Raw genomic sequence first — 22,402 nt, 5'->3', positions numbered from 1 at the left:
ACCGTTCCAGAGTCCCCACAAGGATAGCAAACCAGACGTGTGTGTGTGTGTGTGTGTGTGTGTGTGTGTGTGTGTGTGTATATATATGTGAGAGAGATAGGGAGGCAGAGACCTCAGAACCTTTTGCTCAACGTTACCCAGCAGGGCATCTGCCGGTGTTTTTTTACAAACCGGTCCAACACCCACTCACTCCTATGTGTGAGTGACAGAGGGATGATGAAGGGAAAGAGAAAAAGAGGAGAGAGGAAATGAGGAGGCATGGGGACTAAAGGAGACAGCTGGTGGAGAGATAGAGAGAAGATAGAGTGAGGTGTGGTTTGTGTGTGCACTGAACGCCTGACTCACCGTTCTTGGAGGCAGAACTGGCTGACACACAGACAAACTCACAGCTATGTTACGTGGGTCAGGTTTTGCCTACATTACGGGGACCAAATGTCTCCACATGAATGAAAAAAAGCTTAAAATATCTACATAGGAAAACAGCTTAATAAACATGCCAAAACCTTACAGTTATTTCAAATTTTCAGCTTTATGTATTTATGTACTGTGTGTGTGTGTGTGTGTGTGTGTCTGTCTGTCTGTCTGTCTGTCTGTTTTTGGTTGTTGTTTTTTGGTTGTTTTATTTATTGTGAATTACAGAGCTAAATTTGAAAATGGCTAAGATAAGAGAAATAAAGTGAAAAATTTAGAGAAATGATTTAAGCCAAATAAAAAAAGGAAAAATCCACTAAGATCGCAATATTTACTTAAAAAAAAAAATATATCAATATGATAAAAATAATAAATATTTATTATATATGTCCTCATTACATTTTTTTTTGTTTTACATTTTTTGAAATCCTAATCTTTTCATATTTAAATTAGATTATGAAACCCAGATTTTTGGTTTTATTTTTGTATTTTATAAAAATGATAAATATTTATAAAGACTTTGAAACCCAGATTGATGCTTTTTATTGCAATTTCAATTTCAATTAATTTTTTTATTTTTTCATTTGTTTGTTTATTTGTTTGTTCATACGCCATGTTCATTTGTTCATTTGTTTATTTAATCGTGATATACAGAGAGCAATTTCAAAGAAAAAGGAGAAAAAAGTTTTTTACAAAGAAAAAATAAGACAAAATAATTCAGAAAAAAACACCAAGATAATGATAAATATTTTTTTTTTTTTTGCAATTTCAGACCGTTTGTTTGTTTGTTTGTTTTCATTAGTTTGTTTGTACATACAACATTCATTTATTCATGAAATAGTGAACTACAGAGAGAAATGACCAAATGAAGATTTTTACATAGAAAAAGAGTAAACCAAAATAATTCAGAGAAAATAATTATAAAAATGTATTTATTTAAAAAAAAAAAATCATAAATATTTCCTATTAATTTTACGTCACATAAAATTTCTTTGTTTAGTTTTTTTCAGAAACCCACATTTTTATTGAGTCCTTTGCCTTTTGGACACCTTGTACTGTATGTTAAAGAGGTCTCATCATTTTTGGGTGTTGTGGTATCTTCCTGTATATATGAGCGATAGATTATGTGCTTTATGCCTGTTTTTTGCGCTCAGCCATCTGTAATCCCTCTCGGTTTGTCCCTCATGTTTTCTGTCTTCCTCTGAGGGGAAATATAATGTTATGACAAAAGCACAAAGAGGCTAAATATTGCACAAACAAACATGAGAGGCAAAGAAACGTCTGTTCTCCATCCCTTTGAAACATCCCTCCACTAAAAGAACTGCATTATTAAACTCTCCGTCTTTGTCAGTAAGCCCCTCTCTCTCTCTCTCTCTCCCTCTCCCTCTCTCTCTTTTTTTTTTTAATCTATGCCAGCTTGACGTTGGCACATATGGCCAACTTCAGTAACACTCCCCACCAGTTCTGTAAATACAAACCAATCCATTAGTTCAGGGGATATTGTTTTCTTGGTAAAATAGAGAAATGATTTGATAAGAGCTTTGTGTTTTTATTGTTATTCTGTTCTTTAATGAGAGTAATCGACTAAAGCACAAAGACTCGGAATTATCTTCTCCATCAAATATCCTGTGGCAGAGATGCTTTCTGAATAAAAATGCTGTGAGGGAAGCTCTCTCTCACTCTTTTTTTATCTTCCTCTGAAAAGGAAGCTGTAGGGAGTCGCATTTCCTTTCATATTGATTATTACACTCTCCCCGTGTGTCAGTGCGCCCCTCTCTCTCTCTCTCTCTCCCTCTCCCTCTCTCTCTCTCTCTCTCTCTCTCTCTCTCTCTCTCTCTCTCCCTCTCTCCTTTTTTCATTTTTTTTTTAATCTATGCCAGCTTGACGTTGGCACATATGGCCAACTTCAGTAACACTCCCCACCAGTTCTGTAAATACAAACCAATCCATTAGTTCAGGGGATATTGTTTTCTTGGTAAAATAGAGAAATGATTTGATAAGAGCTTTGTGTTTTTATTGTTATTCTGTTCTTTAATGAGAGTAATCGACTAAAGCACAAAGACTCGGAATTATCTTCTCCATCAAATATCCTGTGGCAGAGATGCTTTCTGAATAAAAATGCTGTGAGGGAAGCTCTCTCTCACTCTTTTTTTATCTTCCTCTGAAAAGGAAGCTGTAGGGAGTCGCATTTCCTTTCATATTCCAGCTCTTACCTCTTAGAAGATTGGCAGCATGTATTATCCATCGGATTGGCTCAGATGCTTCACACATGCTCTGTTCATAAAGGAAACCCAATTACAGCAGGTCCTCAGGGGTTAGACGCCCTGGGCTCGGGGGTCCTTCCTTTTAAACAAGACGTTTCTGCAGGCTACTTGTTCATTCTTTATGTGATGGGTGTATAGCAAGGGGACGTAAGCACCCATTCTTGCGAAAAAATGGCTGCAGTTTATCACTGAACACCTTAACTGTGTCTTTGCACCAGGATGGGAGTCTCGTAACATTGTGTGTACGAGTGAGAGATTCAAAACAACTGCTGGTTGGGTCTTCCGATAAAACTCCTCCATGTTTATTTAAGCGCTCTGATTATGTCTGCTTCATTGGGTTCATGTATTCCAAGGCGTTACTCATCTTGTCTAATGAGGTGGAGCTAATTAGTGTTTAGTTGTTGAGCGTCTTCCCTCACTGTGTAAAACAGACCTCAGTTTTAGCACAATCAGAGTAACACTGAAGAACTGATATTTTATATAATATGAAATCAAATATTTTAGACTTTTCTCTTATATTTTATACATATGTCGTCATATATTATTGTGCAGTTTAATTTATAATACAACAATGTTATTTTTTAACTAATTTATTAAATAAAATAAGTAATATGTCTAATTAGGTTGAGCTAATATATGTTTAGTTGTTGAGCATCTTTCTTTTATTATTTATCCAGCGTAACACTGAAAAATTATGTATAATATTATATAGGATGTAAAATAATAATATATATTTTTTACTTTTTATATATTTTATATGTATTATATATTTATTTTGTATTATTTCATTATACATTTTTAAATGTACAATACAGTATATGTAATATTTCCATTATAATTATTAAAATGGTTAAATATATTATTTTAAATAGTTAAATATATTTATTTTGTCATGTTTTCTGATATATACTTTCTAATTTATTTTATAGTTTATATATTTTTTCATAATTATTATATTTGTTATTAGTGTTATTAATGTAATGGATGTATGTAAGTATTTATTCCTGATAAGACCTATATATTTTATAAATATATTATGATTATTACAATTTTTAAATATATAGATTTCTTTTTTTTTTTGGTCAAATTTTACAATACAACATTTTCATTTAGAATTTTATATTTTATATTATTTTATATACACAGTGTTTAGAATGAAAATGTTGTATAATAAATTGAAATGTAAATTTAAAAAGTTTTTTATTTAGATATTTTTTGTCATATTTTATTATATATATAAATTTATTTAAAAAAAATGGTCATGGGGTCAGAAAAATAAACAGGAAAAACAAATCCATTGTATTCAGTTAAAGTCAACTGTATTTACTTTCTAAGGGCTCGTGTTATTCCAAAGAAACTTTTTTTCTCACTGAATATCTCTAAAATGCCATCTCCAATAATATGGTTTGCGAACAGCAATTCACATCGACTTTAAAGATAATACTTTCCTCTGAATAGCCACTTTTATCGAGGAAGCTCTGAGAATCTGCTATCTGCCTTCTCAATAAGAAAAGGTGCGCGTTTGAACTTCCTGTTCAAAAAAAGGGGCATACTTTGTTTGAGAATGGGACCAGGCTTTCATGCACACACTCGTTTGCGTTGAGGCCCTTCTACAGTACTGAGCTCCCCAGTGAGAACCAGCAGTGGGTGTGAATCTGTTCATTAGTGTGAAGATGGAGGGGGAGGATGAAGGCAAGGGGGGGAAAAAACGAGAGCAGGGCAGATGAAGGAGATGGGGTGGGAACAGCCGGGACATTAAGGGACTGAGTGGATTGATGACTTGCCTCTTGAAGAATTGTCCCTGATGAAATTGACTTGAGGATTCCACTGTGGAACCATAACTATTCCCGTCTGCGCTCATGGGATTGGATAATCTGTTTTACTTGGCACTTTAACTCGGGAAGTGTTCGGCCTGTTCTGGTACTAAATTATACACCCTGATCCTCTTGATTATCTCAAAAGAATCTGCGCCCTTAAAGGAACAGTTCACCCTAAAATAAAAAAATATGAAATTTTGCATTACATCACTTGCTCACTGATGTGAATGGGTGCCATCAGAATGAGAGTCCAAACGGCTGATAAAAACATCACATTAATCCACAAGTAATCTATACAACTCCAGTTCATAAATGTCATGTGAGGTGAACAGACATGTGTTTGAAAGAAACAAATCAATCATTAAGACGTTTCTATCTTCAAATCATTGTTTCCTACAGTACTCAAATACGACCATGATATTAATAATATTGCTTTCTCCAGTGAAAAAGCTGTCTTATCTGAATCAGGAGAGAAATATGCACAGATCAAGCACCATTTATAACCATCCAAAACCGTTCAAAACTAATATGTTGGTGGATTTTGGAGGTAGAGAACAACAGGGAATGGACTTTGTCACTGGAGGAAGCAATATTATGAATTATGAACTTGATGGTCTAAAAGGCCTTGATGATGGATTTGTTTCTCATAAGCACACAGCTTTTCACATCACAAGACATTAATTGATGAACTGGAGTTTACTTGTGGATTATTGTGATGTTTTTAACAGCAGTTTGAACTCTCATTCTGACGGCACCCATTCACTGCAGAGGATCCATTGATGAGCAAGTGATGATGCTACATTTCTCCAAATCTGTTCCGATGAAGAAACAAACTCATTTACATCTTGGATTGTCCGAGGGTGAGTAAACTTTCAGCAAATATTCATTTTTGAGTGAATTATTCCTTTAAACTGACCTTGAGCAAACCTCACTGCTGCAAACAAATGGAAATATATGAGGATCCCAAATGTTGAAGATGGAACAAATGAGATGGAGACTGTGTGTTGTGCCGTCGACTTGTGACATTCCGTGACAAATTAGTGGCAGGGCTGCAGGACAGCGGGAACCCTGGGGGTTTGCCCGTGAATACACAGTCAATCAATACTCGCTACTGCTTACTGACAGCACAAATGCCAGCCGTTCCTCTGAGGGAGATGAGTGCAGTGTGTGTTTGTGCTCAAGGAAGAAAATGAATAAATGTCATCAGCACTGCCTACATCTATGTATTATTCAGCACTGGTTGTGTTATTTTCGCCGCTTTTTCTTTTGGAGGGATGGGGGATTTAGTGTTAGGCAAGTGAAATCTTTAGAAAAAGTGTGGAAATCTTAGTCAGAGGAGTGAAAAATATTCAGAACCTTTGCATGAAAATTCTCACATCAGACATTCTGTTTCTGATCAAATGTTTCTGCAGAAGGTTCTCTTAAAGGGACAGTTCACCCAAAAAAGAATGTGCTTTTATCGTTTATAAACCCAAATTAACTATACGATAATGAACCCAAATTTAATATAATATGAATTTTGTAAATGTGCAAATGTCCAGTGTTAAGCATTTTAATGTGCAATATTTTAAAAGAAACAAATGTGACAGAGTAAAGGTTAAATGTTGTAATATCTGTATTTAGTTATTTTTTTAAATTTCATACTTTTATTAAGCAAGGATACATTAAAGGGATAGTTCACCCATAAATGAAAATTCTGTTATTATTTACTCACCCTCATTTCGTTTCAAACCTGTAAGACCTTTGTTCATCTTCGGAACACAAATTAAGATATTTTTTATGAAATCCAAGAGCTTTCTGACCCTCCATAGACAGCAAAGTAACTACCATGTTCAAGGCCCAAAAAATGTAGTAAGGACATTGTTAAAATAGTCCATGTGACATCAGTGGTTCAACTGTAATGTTATGAAGCTACGAGAAGCTCTCGGATTTCATAAAAAATATCTTCATTTGTGTTACGAAAATGAACGAATGTCTTATGGGTTTGGAACGACATGAGGGTGAGTAATTAATAACAGAATTGTCATTTTTGGGTGAAATATCCCTTTTTAAATTGATCAAACATTACAGTAAAGAGATTTATAATGATGTAAAATATTTCTAATACATGCTGTTCATTTGAAAGAACAAAATTCTGAAAGCAAATTACATTTTATGTTTTCAGCATTGATTATAATAAGTAATGAGCACAGCATATTAGAATGATTTCTGCGGGGATAATGTGACACTGAAGAATGAAAATTCAGCTTTGCCATCACATGAATAAAGTACATTTAAAAATCTTTATCTTCAATATTTTACAATATTATTGTTTTTACTGTATTTTTGATCAAATTAAAAAAAAAATACTTTTCTGACTATTTTATAGAGAGAACAACATGAAGGCGAGTAAGTGATGTTGAAATTTTCATTTTTGAGGGAACTATCCCTTTGAAGATTTCTTAGCCCGTGCAATACTAAACTGCAACACTTGCAGACCTAATTCACAAGCTCCTTTAGGCGGTTTATCATATTCTGTGCTCTTTCACAAAGACTCTCAAGGCTACATACATTTTTTCCCTCTCTCTTGCACACCCACAAAAACACAGTATTCGTCAGTTTTTGTTTTACCCTCTCTACTCAGCCTTGCCTTCACGTCAGACGTTGCAATTGGCATCGAAATACAATATAATACACAATATAATGAGATGAGGGAGGTGAAACACCTAGGTGGTAACCTAAGGTTAAAGTCACAAAATCATTTCTCAGCCAGTATGCCATTGTGGTTGAAGTTGTCATTGAACTGACTGGATCTGAGGGACGCTCAGCATAGCTTTCTGTGAGAGTGTAATCCAGGGACAAGCACTGAAAGTTGAATAGATTCTGAAGAGCATCATTATCAACAGCTGTTGGATACGCTCCTTTCAAGACGCCCATGGCAGAAGCACTATTTGTCTCCCTTTCTTTGTGTCTGGTGTGAGGACAAACATCAAATATACTTATGTAGATTTGCATCCATTTAGCAATTTGAAAAGGTTGTGGAAACAGGATAATACACTCTAGCATAACTCAACATTAGAATATGCACTTTATGGCATTTTTATAATGAAATTATGATGATAGATAAACACTGTATTGTATTTAATTGAACATTTTCTGCTTTGTTATTCTTGTTTGTGAGCATATTTTACACACACACACACACACACACACACACACAAAGAAGCCTCTTATGGTCACCATAGCAGCATTTATTTACTAATTTAAAAATACTATAAAAACAGGAATATTGTGAAATATTATTAAAAATGTAAAATATTTTTAAAATCTATTTTAATCTATTTTAAAATGTAATTTATTCTGCAAAGCTGCATTTTCAGACCGTCTTCAGTGTCACATGATCCTTCAGAAATCATTCTAATATGCTAATTTGCTGTTCAAGAAACATTTATTATTATAATTAATGTTGAAAACAGTTGTGCAGAATGTTTTTTAAGATTTTTTGATGACTAGAAAGCCAAAAATAATAACATTTATTTGAAATGGAAATCTCTTGATGTAAAAGAATAAATAAATACATACAAAGTGTGTATACACACACACACACTTAATAAAGATACTGTATAGATATACCATAGAGAAAAAATAACTATACTAAAATGTATTTGAAAACATTTATTTCATGCTAAGTATGCTACAAAATACCTTTACATATTTATTGTACTTAATAAAAAAATGTGCTGCAATTGTACTTTTAGTATACTAAAGTGAAGTGAAGTGACATGTGGCCAAGTATGGTGACCCATACTCAGAATTAGTGCTCTGCATTTACCCATCCAAAGTGCACACACACAGCAGTGAACACACACAAACCGTGAACACACACCCGGAGCAGTGGGCATTTATGCTGCGGCGCCCGGGGAGCAGTTGGGGGTTCAGTGCCTTGCTCAAGGGCACCTCAGTTCACTCCCCCCACCTACAATACCTGCCAGTACGAGACTCGAACCCACAACCTTTGGGTTATGAGTCCGACGCTCTAACCATTAGGCCACGACTTCCCCCAACAAATATACCGGTTTATACCTAAACCGGTATATTTAAAGTCTGCTAAACTGGGACAACTGATTTTGTTCTTAACGCACTTTAATTGTGCAGAAGTAGTGCTGAAGTCCAACTAAAGATATACTGAAGTATATTTGATTGTGCTAAAGTGGAACTATTGCAAGTATACTTCAAACACACTTTAAATAACTTGCATTTAAAGACTGATATTATTCAAAGATCATACAATCCTCATCAAAAGTCACATTAAAATAGTTTAATTATAATTTTTATATCAGCAGGTCTCAAGCGATATGTCAGTAAATAGATTTGAACTATACTTAGTATGAAATAAATGTAGTTGAAATATATTACGTTTTTACTATACCCATACACACACTCTCTTTAAATGTCTTTCTGGCTTCAAATGCCATAACAGATCATATTGAATAATATTTCATACTATTTTTACCCTTTTTTCATGATATGTGACAACTTTTGACGTCATTCAGGCACAGTTGTGCTCACCTGTGCTTTTTCCATACACTTCTTGAGTTTTCTCATGCGTGTCTCCACCTTGTCTCTTCAGACATCGACGAGTGCTCCGATGGATTTGTGGAGTGTGACAGTCGAGCCACTTGCGTCAACCTACCTGGCTGGTATCACTGCGAGTGTCGCGATGGCTACCATGACAACGGAATGTTCTCAGCCAATGGAGAGTCGTGTGAAGGTAACTTGTTTTGAATGAAACTGTGCTTCTTTTGAATGGAAGTCATTTTGCACTTAGCATGGTTGTAGTTAACAAGATCATGCTAACCAGCTAAACCATGACTCCTTGGATTTAACAAGTGACTTAATTGGTGTCTTCTTTGTTTCTGGTTGTAGACATTGATGAATGTGAGATGGGGCGGCACAGCTGTGCTAATGACACCGTGTGCTTTAACGTTGACGGAGGTTATGACTGCCGCTGTCCGCATGGTAGGAACTGCACTGGCGACTGTGCCCATGACGGGAAGGTGAAACACAATGGGCAGATTTGGGTGCTGGATGACGACAGGTGCTCGGTCTGCTCATGTCAGGTGAGCCGAAGGGGCTGATGGGAATTGTAGTCAAAGGAAACCTGATTTTTTTTTTTACTCGGACTCTTGTCTTTCTGTCCTGTTTCAGTCGGGGTTAGTGATGTGTAGACGGATGGTGTGTGACTGTGAGAATCCCACGGTGGATGTGTTGTGCTGTCCTGAATGCGACCCTCGTCTGAGTTCTCAGTGTTTGCATCAGAACGGTCTGCTGGCGTACAGTAACGGAGAGACCTGGGTGGAGAACTGCCAGCAGTGCCAGTGCATGGTGAGTGGCAGCATGTTACGCCAACTCGATGTGGTAATGTGTTATGATTGCCAGTATATATTTATAAACTAGTATATGGTTGACATTAGAAAGAGCTATTGCTAAAGAACATTAGAAAAGATTCTGTTAAACGATTATTGAAATATCTCCGCATTTAGAAATAAACAGTGGGGCCCAAATGTCTGATACCACTTGTAAAAATGTATTTTGCATACAGTTTTTTGTCATTATAAAATATATTAATGAACCTGATATATTATAAAACCTAGTGGTTCATACAGTATGATGTGAAAATGTTCCAAATAGCATCTTTTGTATTTCAATGGAAGCAACAATAAATAAAATTAGTTAAATGTCATATTTTATATTATTTTATATATATTTTAAATGTCAAAAATCTATTATAAATATGTAGCATTTAAGTATATACACATTTTTTTTACATTTTAAATAATATACATATTATATTTTTAATAATAAAATAAAATATTTAAAATTCTTAAATATTTTATCATACCTTTTCTTTGTTTTTCAAAATCTAAATTTAAATAAAAAAATGTCATTAAAAATTAAAATATTCTCAGACTTGGATATGATTATATTTGTATGTCATTTAATTATAATTGAATTATTCAATATGAGGTAAATGTAACATTTTTATATTATTTTATATATTATATTTTAAATGTCAAAGATTTTTCTTTATTATGTATTAAGTATATATATATTTAAAAATAATAAAATAATATATTTAAACATTCTTACTTATTTTTATCATACTTTTGCTTTGTTCTACATTTTTAAATCTAAATTTAAAAACAATTCAATTTAAAATTTAATTTAAAATTTTAATAATATGCAAAAATACTTTTTCATATTATTATTATTTGTGATAACATATTATATAAATTATTTAATAGTAATAATAATAATAATAATAATAATAATAATAGTATCTGTTTGTAGTAGTAAAAATATTTTGAAAACAATTTAGAAACATTTTTTGGAGTTTTGGTAATAGATTTTTTGCAAAACTTTTAACATCAATTAAATGGAAAGCACTTTTAACTAATGACCACCCACATTAATATATCAATAGCTCTTCGGTATTCAGCAGGACTATGCTAATCATAGCATAACTTGTCATAGTTCTACAAGTACATTGGCAAAAACAGCCTGAGAGTCAGAGTGAAAATGGTCACGTAAAACTGAACTGCAACTTTTTGGTTCAAGCAACCTTGACTGCCATTGTAACTGGACTCGAGGAAAAGAATATGATGCAAAAGTATGAAATATGTCCACTTTAGTAAACCGTATGCATTCACACAACGCTCAGAATAAACTCCACTGTCATTCTGTTCTCTGTGTATTAGATTCAGAGAAACTGCTGGTCACAGTGGAACTTTCTGCAATACAGTCAGGAAGCCTTGCGCCAAAACCTTGAACAATGCAGTTTTCAGCCCCTCTGGTGTTTTTCCCTCCTGTGTGCTGTGGTTCAGCACTGAACTTTCATCCAGAAGCCATTTTTCTTTCTTCATGCAGAACTTTTTTCACTCTGTAAAGAATTGAATTATAAAGTCCAGCTAACTCTATCTTTCTCTCTAGTGAAAATCCTTACTACAGTATTTGCTGAGCTGACAATGGGTTCAAACAGGGCTCCTAAACTTTCATATGACATGCCAGGCTCCCAGCTTACATTTTCTTTGTCTGAGAGTTTTTTTTTTTTTTTTTTTTTAGTTCACAGAGAACGAAACCTTTTCCTCAGAGTTTAGGACTGCTAAACTTGTAGGTCTGTAATGAATTCAGTTAAAGACCTCTTGACAGTTGTGGATGGTTTAACCAAGGAAAGGCTTGTTTTCCATGCTAATACTAAAGCCAGGCTCTGGATTAATTGCTCAATAACTGACTTTCAATTGAAAGTCCTTTTTAATCCTAGACAAGTGTAATCTGTGTCCGAGAAAGGAACATGATCAAACAGAACCAGTTTTGCATGGCCATATTGAAATTTCATTAGGTTTCAGTACAGCTGCTTTTTGTTTGTCCCTTTTATGTTGTTCTTATACTGTTATTATCACATTCTCTTTCAGTCAGTGCTTTCTTTTAGTCGTTTTCAACCCCCTTTACTCTTCGAATCCCTCTTCTCATACGTTTTTTTTTCCTGGTTCCCTGTGAAGTAAAATAACACAGAACTTGAAAGAGAGGAAGAGACACCGAAAAAGAGAGAATGGGGCAGGAAGAATGCGTTGTGTTTTAAGAATACAAAAGTGTGAGGAGTGAAAGAACAAAGAACGTTTCCGGAACCGAAAACTCCAGGAGGGGAGAGAGAGACATTCAGAGAAATATCTGCATTCTCTTTATAATCAAGGTCTACGTAACATGCTCAGTCTGACTCAGGATGTAATATGAAAAATATGTTGTCTTGCAGCGAAATTCAGCAGTCGGGTCACCCAAAAAAATTTATCATTTATTCACCCTCATGTGGTTTTGAACCTGTATCTTCTCGGAAAAGATTTTAATAATGCACAGATCAACTGTAAAATAATATAAAAGACTTCAAAACCAAAAACATGTTTATTGAAAAAGTCCAAATTTAACTCATCATTTAGATTGAGTCAGTGAGTTGAACTCAAGAACTGGGTTTGTTCAATCTGCACCCGATTTATTTAGACCAGAACAGCAGATTCATTCAAATGATTCGACTCAAATAAGAAATTAATACTTTTATTCAGCAAGGACACAATAAATAGATGATAATAAAGACTTATAATGGTAAAAGGTTTCCATTTCAAATAAATGCTGTTCTTTTGAACTTTCTATTCATCAAAGAATCATCAAAAATCATGGTTTCCACAAAAATATTAAGCAGCACAACTTTTTACAACATTGATAATAATATAAAATGAAAAAATTAACAATTTCTTGAGCAGCCAAGGATCATGTGACACTGAAGACTGGAGTAAAAAATTCAGCTTTATTATCACAGGAATAAATTGCATTTTAAAATATACTAAAATAGAAAATAGTAATTTAGAATTGTAACAATATTACTATTTTTGCTGTTTTTGATCAAATAAATGCAGCCATGTGCATATATATTTATATACACAAACAAACACACACACACACATTCATTTTTTTCTCAGCTAATGCACATACACTACATTACAGAGTGAAAAACGATGTGATTCCTCACAAAGTAAAGTGACTTATTATTAACTGAACGGCGGGACTTCCTGCCACCATATTAAGCAAATGATCTCCTCATACTGTTCCTAGATATATACACAGTAGTGTTTCTTCTCTGTCTGTCTTACTCACACTTACCGTGCAGTGTTTATTCGGACTGACCTTCACACACTTTTATGTTTGTCATTCTAAGTACACTATCACTTTATCCTTGCACCTGTGGAAAGCATCCAAAAAGGATCATAGCTTTGATATATTTTGACACATCACCTGCAGTCCAGCAGATGTTACACAAAGTTTTAAAGAATGCTGGAGGAAACAGAGCCCTGTGTGTGAGATTGCATTAAACCAGTTCTGACCTAGGAGTGTCGTATCGATCCTTCATTACACGCTCCTCTCTGGATCAGTGAGCGCAACACACTATTTGTGATTTGCAGCATGTTAAAGCGGAAGTGTATAATTTATGTGCTACTAGCCTCACCGAACGGAATTGTGAAAATGTTGATTCTATTCTGTATCGGATTGAAATATGTCTCTGTCTGTGTGTTTCTCAGAGGGGTGAAGTGGACTGCTGGCCGATATCGTGTGCGCCGGTGGCTGACTGTGAGTTTACAGTGGTTCCGGAGGGCGAGTGCTGTCCACGCTGCGTCACGGACCCCTGTCTGGCCGATACCGTTCGGAATGACATCTCCAAGACCTGTGTAGATGAATACGGGATCACTCGCTTCAGCGGCTCTGCTTGGACCAAACACGGCACTGAGTGTTCCCTCTGCCAGTGCAAGGTACTTGACACTTACATAACCACCCACAGATGCACACGTTGCAAATCACCAAGATTTATTATTGAGTATTTAGATGTAAACCCCTGTGCTTGTCATTATTTTTAAGCTGGATCCTTTCACATAAAACAAAGGCAGCTTCCACAGGCCCACTAAGGGTTTCATGGACATCTGGCTAATTTATTTTTAAACATTTTAATACAAATTCAGTCAAAGGCAAAGGCTTTTGGTGGTGCGCCCAGTCACAGCTTTGATTTTATTGTTTTGGTGCATATAAATATTATTCATAAAACACTTACTGTGAGATCCAAAAATCTGAGACCCCATTGAATAGAGACATCTAGAACGTAATTTAAACCTTGAAAAAAACAAAGATCAAAGAAATCAAAGGAACTTTATGATAAGTTAGCATTAATGGATCTTTTTCACAGATTTTGATGACATGTTTCCACGGTTATTAGCATTGTAAATCTAACAAAGTTTTTTATATTTAAAAATTGAATACACATTTATAACACTATACTTTGTGTTTTCTTGTCTTAGAATTAAATTACATAAAACTAAACTAAATCATTATAGAAGCTTGTTTCCACCATGGGATTTTTTTTATTTTTATTAATTAATTGCGACCTTTTTTCCTCACAATTCTGCATTTATATCTCTCAATTCTGAGTTTATTTCTTGCATTCTTTTTTTCTCAGAATTGCAGGGGGAAAAAGTTAGAATTGTGAAAAAGTCAAAATTGCGAGATGTTAACTCACGATTGTGAGTTTGTAACTCGCAGTTCTGACTGAGATGTAAAAAAATACTGGATTGTGAGAAAATCTTACAATTGTGCACAGTTGTGAAAATACATCTTATGAAATTATTAATGTGTTATTCATTAAAATGTATATTTTTCATTCTGCCATGGAATGAAAAAAAGGTAATTGTGACTTGATCTCATAATTCATAATGTTTTTCCTCACAGTTCTGAGTTTTAGAATTTTAAGATATAAACTCAGAATTGTGAGATATAATGACTTTCTTGCAGTTCCAAATTCACATCTTGCATTTTTTTCCTAGAACTCAGTTTACATAGTACATTTTTTTCCTGCCACTGAATAAAAAATGATAAAAATTTATTTGCAAATTTTTAGCTTACAATTTTGACCTTTTTTTCTATATCTCGCAATTCTGAGTTTATATCTTACAATTCTGATTTTTAATATAAACTCTGTGAACTGTGAGAAAAAAGCTTGAAGTCACAAAGAAGATAAAAGTCACAATTAACTTTTTTTCATTCTATTGGAGAAATGGGCTTCTATCCATATTTTTTTAGCATGCCATGATTGGGGCTTCTTATAAAATATACATTGTAATGATAAAAAATATATATATTAATAATTGAATTTCATAATAAATAAATAAGATATATTTTCTCTAGAGGTCTCTGACATTTGGACACCTCTCTAAATGATGTGCCAAGTCATTTATAGATAAATAGCTAAGAAACATGGACAGTACACAGAAAATGGTCCCGGATGCTGTGAGATTTGTCTGTGTGAGATGAATGAGATGAATGCAGGAATAAAGAACAGATCTCAGGGACAAGAGAGAATTCATCTACTTATTAAAGCACCTTATGTGACTGGCCAAGGTCATCAGCATTATTTGAGCCGAGCAATGAATCATGAGAGGCTGTACTGATGCTTATTTAATGCGTTACACACATACAGTATGGAAATGCTTGAGTGAGTGTCAAATTGGCTACTTTCCTTTTTTGACTAATGTCTCCTTCCATTTTCTTCCCTCCCTCCCTCTCTTTTTCTCTACAGAATGGTCACATCTGTTGCTCTGTGGACCCTTTGTGCCTCTAGTCCTATTCAAAGACCAAATGTCTGACTAGTTTTCTTTTTCTCGCTGTCCTTTTGTCTGTTTTACTTCCCCCCTCTTTGCCTCGGCTCTCTGTACAGTTTCATCCCCTTCAGAAGATCATTTTATACCAAATCCTCACATGTATTATAACATAAACAATATACAGATAGCTCAGTCATACATAAGAAAAGATAAAGCAACCAATCGTTTTAGCTTTGAACGGTGTTTCAGATTTGCTTGATGCATTTGATAAGATGTTTATTTGTCGTTTATCAATTATCATCGGAAACCATGATGCAATATTCAGATAAAGAGTTCAAGTTTTGCAAATTCCATTCGATTTTCAGGTTTCAGTATCAAAACTATGTTGAAAAATAAAGGTTAACTTGTCAGTGATCACAGTGTTTTGTGCTTGATGGGTTCAACAGACTGCAGACATGGTCAAATCCTTTGTAAATGACCTTACAGTGTTTACTTCTTTCAGTATTAATGGTTGTTTTCCACTCCCTTTCTGGGAAAATATGATCTTGATGTTGTGAATAGTTTATTTAGTGTTTGTGTCTTACGTCTTTTGAATTCTGTCTTTACTTTGATGTTTTATGTTGCACCTCTTGTCAAATTGATGTTTTGTTTCCTTCAATGACTCGGTGCACTATTGTGTCATGGTGAAATAAAAGGTTTCCATTGGAAAAATATGCAGATGCATTGTTGTTGTTGTTTTTTTATTTAACACAAAACAGTATAACAACTCTAACTGAACAGTTGGCATTTATCAGAAAATCTCACATGCTGAACTCCATCTGAAACATTTTTGTTGCCATTTACTAAATATTTTATTTATTTTTTCATTTAGCTGTATTTCAGAAAATGTTAGTATGTATAAATACATAAAATGTATTCATGTTTTACACATTAGACTTTCAGTAGAGGGCATACGTTGTTTTCGATGTTTGAAGCCAGTTGAAATTTTGTTTAGAATAAGTCATGCGATTTGTAGAAGTCAAAGTATAATTTATAAGAATTGCAGTTTGCAACCTATTTTACTTCCAAGATGTGAAGTATTCCGGAGTCTTATTATAGTTTGATTTAGATTAGATTTTGATTAAAGATTACAGATTACAAAGATTTTTCTTTGGAATAACATGCACAGATGAATCTTTCACAATAAGACTAGATAAGATTTTGATTTAATCTTGACTTTAAGTATATTTTTTGAGAGGCTTTGGGATCTTTGAGGCCACTGGGGGTGCGAAATAGACAACGGAACATCCGAATAATGTTGTATCTTTCTTTTCAACATCATTATTTTGTCCACTTGTTTCCATCCTTGCTGATTCATTGTGATCTTCCATGTATCTTTTCCCTGTCAAGTCTCTATTTAATAGAGCTTTCTGTCTCTTTTCATCAGTCTGGTGTCTGGGTTCTTCTCATGCAGGATGAACATGGGTTTATTTCAGTGCCAGTAATCCTGTGCAATTACACTTGGTTTGAATAGTTGGTTGATAGTGGCTGGTTCTGTTTTCCCGGCCTCTACAGCCTCTCTCATCTCTTTCTTTCGCACGCACACACAGTTTTCCCGATGCAGGAGATTACTGCAGTGTGATGCCTCTCATTTCCGTGATTTTACTGATCCCACAGATTAGGGACCATACTGCAGATCTGATGTCACTGTGCCAGCCCTCGCCTTATGAGAGCCTCGCCATGTGCCAACCTTTATCTGACCTATAATGTGTGCTATATGTGTAGACATATGGGTGTGGGTATGTCTCTGTTTTCTCTTGATGAAATACGTGTCTAATGTGAGTAGCTATTTATAGAATCTGCATTTGGGATCTTGGCACGAAACTTTTGGAAAATTGATGTACTGCAGTGTCACATGCTAAACTCCATCTAAAACCATTTTAATGGCATTTACTATTTATTGTATATATTATGGTGTTATTTAATTTTATTTTTCATTTTAAAAATTAAGGTAACACTTTATTTTAAGGATTAATTCTCGCTATTAATGAGTTGCTTATTAGTATGCATATCACTAGCATATTGGCTATGTATTAGTAATTACAAAGCTCATATTGATGCATTATTCTGCATGACCGTATTTTAGATCCCTTAATCCACCCCCATACCTAAACTTAACAACTACCTTACTGACTATTAATAAGCAGCAAATTAGGAGTTTGTTCAGGGAAAACTCTTAGTTAATAGTGAATATGTGTTCCCTATTCTAAAGTGTTACCAAAATGAAATTATTTTGCTATATTGATTTGTATGACCACATTAGTAATAATAGTAATAATAATAATAATTAATATTAAAACTAAACTCCATCTAAAACTATTTTAAACACCACTTAATAATAGTTTTTTTTCCTTTCTTTTTTAAACAATTTTTATTAAAAAAAATGTTAATGTCCATTTACACTTAAGTAGTTTTGCTGTCAGCCTTTACAACCAACTGTTAATAGTATTACTATTTCTAATTATTATTATTAGTAGTAGTGGTAGTAGTAGTATTAGTAAAACAGCAGGAGCACTTAAAATGAAATGGTGAAGGTAAATATGATAGAAAGCTGGAAACATGCTAAACTCCATCTAAAACTAGTTTAAATCCGGTTTATTACCTGTTTCTTTGTTTTTTTTTATTTGTTAATTTAAGATCTTTATGCAGTATAAAGTTTTCTGTTACCAGTGTTATTAAAATGCCATTCGGTGCTATAATCAGCCATGATCAGTTGATCATGATCATGAGCAAAATTGTCTGATAACAAAGATAAAATTAATTTTAATGCTATAACATGTAGTGGACAAAAATAATATGCGTGTGGCATTACGATACATGTGAGCAAAAGTACTATTAAATTATTATTTTTTTAAGTAGGAAAAATTACTGATTGCACCTTTGACCTATAATCACCATGCTGATTACAATTTTTGTAGCCATGCTTATTATTCTTATCATCTCTCTCTCTTTCTCACCAAGTGCTTGTTTTTTTAATCTCTTGCCCTTTTCAGCACAGTGTGTAATCTTGCTGAAGTGGTGAATCGGGTCCATGCCAAAACTAACTGGCAACGTATCTTTCTCCATTCTGTTGGACACTTTGGCTCTATATTTGTCTGCCGGCTAATGGAGAGCCAAGAGTCTGACTAGTGCTTCCTCATGCCTGTGAAGAGCAGAGAGGAAGAGAGTGGGGGGTGGACCAAGTGACCCGGCATGTTGTCTGGTTATCCAGCTGGCTCTGAAAAGCCTGTAGCAGAGAAGAGCCCCACGCTTGAGCGGAAATATCAGCACCACGGAGAGCTCCTCTGAGATCTTCTCTTACATCAGCGCCGGAGGGACAGACTGCCAGCAAATCTGACTCTCAAAGAGGATAGAGCGTCTCTTTATGACTGTTTGACTAAGTTTTACAGGCATGAAGGGATACTTCAACCCAAAATGAACATTCAGGCGTTATTTACTCACCTTCACGTTGTTCCAAACCGCTACTGTATCACTTTCTTTCTGACAAGGAAACCAAAAGAAATTCTGCTAGTTGATTTTTTTTACAAGCTTTGTGAAGGATGTAAAAGCAGCATAAAAGTGACCCATTCAAAGCCATGTGATAGTTTTTTATGAACAGACTGGTATTTCATTATTCATTGATGATGGGACATTTTAGACATTTTTTAAAGTGTGAAAGACATATGAACAAGAGTTCATTTGTATCCCTCATGTTCTGGTAAGATTGACTTTATTATTTTTGGGATGTGTTGGATGTATAAAAATAATAGTAGTAATTTTTTAATGGACCAATTAGTCAAATCACTTTTATTTCTATAGCGCTTTATACATTACAAATGTGTCAAAGTCGCTTCACAGAGATAAACAGGAAAATAACAGAATAAGTTATGGAAAATTACCTATGGAGACAATTCAGATTGCTATAAATCAGCTCTATAATACAATGTAGACAATAGTATTTTCCCTTTAGGTTTTTTATATGTACCTCTGACCCAGAAATCTCCATACTTTTGTTTTTGTCTGCTGTGCTGAACCCCTTTACCCAAAAAACGATTTACTACTTCATTATTATACTATTATTGATTATTTATATTGACATTTTCACTCAATTATCATTTTCATCTTTATATAAATATATATTTTTATTTATTTAATTAGTTAGTTGCCATTTGTTATAATCTTTAATCATTATCCAGTTTATTTACTAAGAATTGTACTTTTTTAACTCCCAATTTCTACACAATAAAAGATTTCAGAGCTTGGCAAACAAGAAAAATATGTTTTAATTATAAAAATGCATCTGGAATTTTATCATTTTATTAATTTACATGTCTTATGACTGTGAGAATTCTGTTTTAACAAACAATTGCTGAGGGGGTGAAAGGGAATAGCTAGATTTTTAGTTTTAACTTATTTTAATGTTTTTTTAATATCTTAGTTTAAGTAATTGTGAGGCTCCTTTGTAAGTCTGCTAAGCCCTGATTAAGAATCAATGCTGTACAGAAATACAACAAAAGATATCAAAGCAAATAACTGTCAACTGTCTGACGTCTACAGTATGTACACCTATGTTTAAATGTTACACAGTTAAAATTGTTTTTATTCATTTGAACTATGATCAAAAAATATAAAGTATCAACCTAATAATTCAATGCAAAGTATGTTTTTTGGGCTATTAAAACGATGCTGGGGTTTCCCCAAACCCTGAGAGTTATGCTAATTTTCCATAATATGTGATGATGTACATTTCATAATATATGAACTGTTTCTGACAGGAGGAAATGTTCACTGAGGTTAGCGAAGGGTGTGATGCTCTGACCAGTCGTATCCAGTTCAGCAAGACAGCACTTTAGAGAGGAGCAGACACATTAAAACCCTCTGATCCGCCAGAAGAGAAGGAATCATGTTACCTTTGATCTTCACTGAATGAAGGAAGTCACGGTGCGAAATCTCCGTCTCGCTCTCTTTTACTCTCCCTTGCTTTCCCCCTCCCTCTTTCCTTCAATCCCACCTTTTCAGCTCACTTCAGTCAATTGAAATTAAGAAGATCTGTAGCGAGATCCATTTTCTCGGCCATATTACTTTTATAGACCTATAGAAGCGGCTTGCATGAGCTAATTTCACTGCATGGACAGTGAAGATTCCTTTTTTACATCATATTTACTGGCGCTTTAATAGTCACACTGTTACCAGCAGCACTACGGCTGCAGTTTAAAGTCATTTCGAGCCAATCTGAAGTCAGATGAATCATTTCGATGGTTGAGAACCTCTACTTTGATATGATTTTACTCTGATATAAAACCACCTAAGCACTCAGTGTGTGAAAAGCATCAATACTGAAGTATGGCAGAAGGGGGATTGGTTATGCTGTGTTGAAGGTTCAGCGGATCTATGGCCAGGGCTTTTCCTTTGATGTCTGTGCCATCGAGCGTGTTCATGCAGTAATGAACACTCTTGAATAGCATGAATATTTTGAGCCGCCACTTTTTATTTTATTATTTTTCTCTAATAAAGCTTGGCGATACACTCAAGGGACTTAATGCAGAGTTTAAAAGCAGTCCTTGTCGCTAAGAAATAAATCCTTTTTTATTCCTGCTATGAATCTCTTTTCATATGCTTTGCAAAAGAGATTTATTTTCAATTTATGGCTTGAATAATTTAGGCCTAATAGACTTCATCATTCATAATTTTGTATTCCGTAGAAAAGGATAGTTTTTAACTACATGACCATAATGAGAGATGATGTAAGGGGTGAGATTCTAACACCCCTAACAGATGTAAATCTGAATATTTTCACTCCCAATTACGATTATTAATAAGGCTTAATAATCATTATCACCTCTCACCCTGGGTATAATCATTTGGAGAATGTGATAGGGGAGAGAAGGGGGTCCCATGATACTCAATTTCAATTTCAATTTAAGAGTGCTTTATTGGCATGACAAAAATTATACATTTGTATTGCCAAAGCAATTGCAGCTGGACTGCTTACAAATAGTACACATATGTATTAACAGAAAGAAAAAGAATAATAGTAATAATAATATATAAAAAAGTATTAAGCATGTAGTACAAAATGAATTACTAATGTATGTAAGTATATAAACTAGAAAAAAAATAAAAGAAGGGATTAGACATATTTACAGAAGCAAAATATACATCTAAGTAATATAATACAGTAATTTGGCGTAATATAATCTACATGTGCTGGAAACAGCAGATCAGGGCAGGTTGAGTGTTTTCTCTTCTATGGTGACAGGCAGACACATATTGAGCAGCAAACACACACACCATGATACTCTCTGAGACACAGATGTACTGTACATGCCTCTTGTACACACATATAGAAACAGAGCTTATGTTAAATAAGGTGGATGGTAAATAAATAAGGATAAATAATTAATTAATTAATTAATTAATAATAAATAATTAAATAAGGATGGTACTCCCCTAGTTATACTTGGAGACTTCAACATCCTCCTAGATCAGGGGTGTCAAACTCATTTAAGGTTGAGGGCCGGATCTGAGAAAATGTCCCCTTGTGCGGGCCGAATTACCTTTTGTTAAACCCTAGTTTGCTCACAATTACATTAATATTAACCATACAAACTACAATATAATAAAAATAAAATCTAGGACAACTTTTTTTTAAAGATAATGCTTGGTTATTTTAGGGGTGTGCAATATTGACACAAAATGTATTTTCTTTTCTTTTTTTTTTATG

General features: G+C 34.2%; 1 protein-coding gene across 1 annotated transcript in view; it reads left to right on the top strand.

Annotated features, from left to right (window-relative positions):
- LOC107587152 (protein kinase C-binding protein NELL2-like) overlaps nt 1-16,373 on the top strand; it is a 50,216-nt gene extending 33,843 nt beyond the window's left edge. Inside the window, exons 16-20 of the mRNA XM_016274817.1 lie at nt 9,102-9,242; nt 9,398-9,591; nt 9,680-9,856; nt 13,597-13,824; nt 15,639-16,373. Of these exons, the coding sequence (XP_016130303.1) occupies nt 9,102-9,242; nt 9,398-9,591; nt 9,680-9,856; nt 13,597-13,824; nt 15,639-15,680 (782 nt within the window). The 3' untranslated portion in view covers nt 15,681-16,373. The remainder of the gene's footprint in view (nt 1-9,101; nt 9,243-9,397; nt 9,592-9,679; nt 9,857-13,596; nt 13,825-15,638) is intronic.
- Nucleotides 16,374-22,402: the final 6,029 nt, after the last annotated feature.

This window comes from Sinocyclocheilus grahami, unplaced genomic scaffold, assembly GCF_001515645.1.
Source record: "Sinocyclocheilus grahami isolate Dianchi unplaced genomic scaffold, SAMN03320097.WGS_v1.1 scaffold90.1, whole genome shotgun sequence".
Classification (NCBI taxonomy): domain Eukaryota; kingdom Metazoa; phylum Chordata; class Actinopteri; order Cypriniformes; family Cyprinidae; genus Sinocyclocheilus; species Sinocyclocheilus grahami.
This window is presented reverse-complemented; position numbering and strand designations above follow the sequence as displayed.